This window comes from Temnothorax curvispinosus, unplaced genomic scaffold (genome assembly GCF_003070985.1).
Source record: "Temnothorax curvispinosus isolate PA1 unplaced genomic scaffold, ASM307098v1 QBEX01003723.1, whole genome shotgun sequence".
Lineage (NCBI taxonomy): Eukaryota > Metazoa > Arthropoda > Insecta > Hymenoptera > Formicidae > Temnothorax > Temnothorax curvispinosus.
Genome location: NW_020213503.1, coordinates 1 through 4,128, shown reverse-complemented (window position 1 = coordinate 4,128; position 4,128 = coordinate 1). Strand labels below are relative to the sequence as shown.

Below are 4,128 nucleotides of genomic sequence, written 5' to 3'. Positions count from 1 at the left end.
GGCAGGACAAACTTCTCGCCACGCTGTACGATAAGAAGCGTTATGTCATACACTACGGCAACCTACAGCAATGCACGCGCCACGGTCTTCGCATCACAAAAATTCATCGCGTATTACAATTCGCTCAATCTCCATGGCTCCGCAATTACATCGAATTTAATACAAAATTTAGAACACTGGCCAAAAACGATTTTGAGAAAAATCTGTATAAATTGATGAACAACGCGGTTTTCGGGATAACGATGGAGAACGTTCGAAATCACGTTAATGTAAAATTATTATCAAAGTGGAAAGGTAGATACGGCGCGGAGGCACTGATCTCGAAACCAAATTTTCACAGCAGGAGCGTTTTTTCAAAAAATCTGATAGCCGTTGAACTGCGAAAACTCGAGGTTAAATTTGACAAACCTATTTACGTCGGCATGTGCATTCACGACATATCGAAAATCTGTTTGTACGAATTTCATCACGAGTACATGTCTCCCCTGTACCGCGACAAGTGTAGAATTATGTACATTGATACGGACAGTCTGATATATCACGTAGAGTGCGAGGATGTGTACAAGAACATGAAACGCGATATCGCTAAATTCAACACAAGCGATTACGCGATCAACAACGCGTACGGTATCCCACTCGCCAATAAAAAAATTACGGGCTTGATGAAAGATGAAAACAACGGTGCGATTATGACCGAATTCGTCGGACTCAGGGCAAAGATGTATGCCTTGCGAGTGGACGGTAAGAAAGACTGTAAAAAAGCAAAAGGTGTTAAGAGCAATGTCGTAGCCAGGTCGATAACGTTCGACGATTCCACGAGGTGTCTGCAAGACGAAATTGAAATGAAGCGACAGCAGGCTTGCATAAGGTCCGAAAAACACGAGGTGTACACCGTGTCCGAAACAAAAATTGCTCTGAGTCCGTACGACGACAAGCGATACATTATACCTAATTCGACCGACACGTTACCGTGCGGACATTATCAAATACCTTTGTAACGTGTGTATAAAATGTATAACGTATGTATTGTATAACGTATGTATAGTATAACGTATGTACAGTATAACGTATGTATAGTATAATGTATGTACAGTATAACGTATGTATAGTATAGTATAACGTATGAATGTATGTAGTAACGTATTGTGAGTATTATATTACAGTATTGGAAAGAATATTAATAAATAAATATATTGCACACATATGTGTATTTCAAACATTTACATGTATTACATATTGCATATTTTTATGTTATAAATTGTTCGCGAAATCGCTGATTAATCCCGGCGATGGAAGCGGGATGAAAAGGACGCGCGTGGAAGGTGTTAACTAAATATTCATTTTATTTTTGTGTAACTCAGACCACAGTCTGAGCCGTCTTTAATGCGTCTTTAATGCGTTAAAATTGATACAATCTGAGAGTGATGAGCGGTGAACAAAATGAGATGTCTATATAGTCCGTGTAAATGAGAGGCAATTATATTAATTGCCGTCCTCTTCGATGAATCGCCCGTGAGCCGGTGAGACACGTGGCGGTCGGCACTCGCGCACATGTGAGTCTGAGTCGTCGTGTTGATGTACCCGAGTAGAGCTGGATGAGCGGTCGCTTTACATGTTAATGCAGTATCTCGGCAGCTGTAATCACTGCGGTGGGCACTTCAATGTGTAGTCACAATCGAAAAAGCACAGAGCACACGTCGTGCGTCTGATCACTGCGCGGCCATTTGTACAACTCTGAATCGCGAGGAAGACGTTGGCGATGAGCGCGCCCGTGCGGGCGCAAGCTGCCGCGGTGATCTAGCGTCGTTACCCGATCGATGCTGCCATCTGATTTGACGGCGCAGCGTTAACGGAATCTCGAACATTCCGCCCGCCATCAGCAACCTTGTTGATGATTCCTTACTCTTGATCTTTCATCCGGTTGAAATGGGCAATATGGCAAGCTTGGCACTTGACCGAGTGAGTGTCGTGGTGGCCGTCTTGAGGGTAACCACCCTGGTGAGTCTATCCTTGCCGGGGTGCAAAGCTGTTACTCTGGCGAGTGGCCATTTGCACGGTGGAGAGCGTTCGTCGGTGAGCAGCACGATGGACCCCACCTTGATGTTGTTGTTAGGATAAAGCCACTTGGATATCGCCTGCTGGCGTTGCAGATAATGAGCCGACCATTGTGCCCAAAAATGTTGAACGCGCTGCTGGATGAGCTGCCACCGAGATAGTCGCGAGGTTGCTAGGTCAATCAGAAATGGCTCGGATATGGTAGTGAGTGGACCTCCAATGAGGAAATGACCTGGTGTGAGCGCTGAGACGTCTTCAGGGTCGTCACTCAACGGTTCTAAAGGCCGCGAGTTGAGAATGGCCTCGATTTGCGTACGCAACGTTGTAAGTTCTTCCGTTGTGAGTAGAGTCTCCCCGATAGTCCGTCTCAGATGAAACTTCACCGATTTCATCACCGCCTCCCACTTGCCCCCCATGTGTGGAGCGCCTGGTAGGTTGAACTCCCATCTGGTGCAATCATGTTGTAGAATTTGAGCGATTCGTTGATGTTCTTGGGAACTCTGGATGAACATTTTCTTAAGCGCGGCGTCTGCTCCAATGAATGTTGTCCCGCAGTCCGAATACATGGTCTGAGCAATTCCCCTTCTGGCTGAGAATCTTCGGAAGGCTGCTATGAATCCTTCTGATGAGTAGTCACTGACTACTTTGAGGTTAATTGCGGAGGTGGAGAAGCAGACGAACACACAGATCCATCTCTTGTATGTTTTCGCACCTCGTCTTTTCCATGTTTTGATGGTGAGCGGTCCGGCACAGTCAACTCTTGTATGAGCAAACGGACGTGACGGCGTAACCCGAGAGAGAGGTAGTTGGCCTATCAGTTGATGAGCACGGATCCCCCTCTGCCGAGCACACCGACACACCGTAAAATATGAGACTTCACCGAAGCCCGTCCGCCGATGATCCAGTATTGGTGCCTGACATAAGCCAATGTCAGCTGTGTTCTTCCATGCAGGGTACGCAGATGGGCGTGTGCAATGATCAAGGTTGAGAACCGTGAGTGGCGAGGCAAAATCGCCTGATGTTTGTTGTCTTGAGCTAGTGCTGATTGGTTGAGGCGGCCGCCAACTCGGATGATCCCTTGAGCGTCTATATACGCAGTCAATCGACTGAATGCGTGAGCAGTTGGTAGTCTCGAGTTGGCCGTGAGCATCTTGATCTCGTGCGTGAAGTATGCCGCTTGAGTAGCCTTGATCCAAAAAAATCTGGCCTTCTCCAAAGCAGAGTGCGAGTCCAACAACCCGTCCCAGAACCCTCTCAAGAGAGCGATAAACCTGAAACAGAGAACTGTTACTTTCAATAATTTATTGAGGGTTGAGTACTTGTATATGAGATGATAATCCGGCTGAGATGCAGCTGCATATAGAGCAATGCCAGGACGAGCCTCATGACCGTTCAACTCGTCCGGAAGCGCGGGTTGAGATGGCCATGCTTCAGGTGTAAGAATCCACGGTGGTCCCGTCCACCATAATGAGTGGCTTTGGAGTTGAGAGTACTTAATCCTCGTGATGCGCAGTCGGCTGGGTTGGACGTACCTGGTACGTATTTCCAATGTGCGTTCGCAGTGAGCTCTTGAATTTGAGAAACTCGATTTCTCACGAAATCCTTCCAGCGCGATGCATGAGATTTGATCCACGTGAGTGTCACAACAGAGTCCGTCCACAGGTGAGTTGCTGTAACGTTCAACTTCAAGGTGGCTTGAACGTATGGCATGAGTCTTGAGAGCAGCTGTGCTGCGGTGAGTTCAAGTCTCGGGATGGTGAGCCGCTTGAGCGGTGCTACCTTGGTTTTGGAGCACATCAATGAAATCGTGGCACCATTAGAGCCGTGGACGGTGATAAATACGACTGCAGCCATTGCCAGTTGAGAAGTATCAGAAAAGCCGTGAAATTCCACTGACGAGGTACTCCATGTGGTTTGAGAGGTGTTACCTTGGTTGTACCACCAAAGTATTGAGAGCTTGCAAGCTTGTGAGTTCTTTTCTGATAATGAGCCACCGTGATGAGAGCTGGGATGGCAGTGGTTCATCCCATTGGAGCTTCATGTAGCCAAAACTCCTGCAAGAGCATCTTCGCC

The 4,128-nt window shown here is 47.1% G+C and overlaps 1 protein-coding gene across 1 annotated transcript; it reads right to left on the bottom strand.

The window, feature by feature from the left end:
• Positions 1 to 2,869: 2,869 nt before the first annotated feature.
• LOC112452827 lies at positions 2,870 to 4,080 on the bottom strand. The gene is made up of 3 exons (XM_025013241.1): positions 3,588 to 4,080; positions 3,375 to 3,483; positions 2,870 to 3,326 (listed from the first exon to the last, which is right to left on the bottom strand). Exons 1-3 carry the CDS (start codon positions 4,078 to 4,080, stop codon positions 2,870 to 2,872), a joined length of 1,059 nt encoding a protein of 352 aa, XP_024869009.1.
• Positions 4,081 to 4,128: the final 48 nt, after the last annotated feature.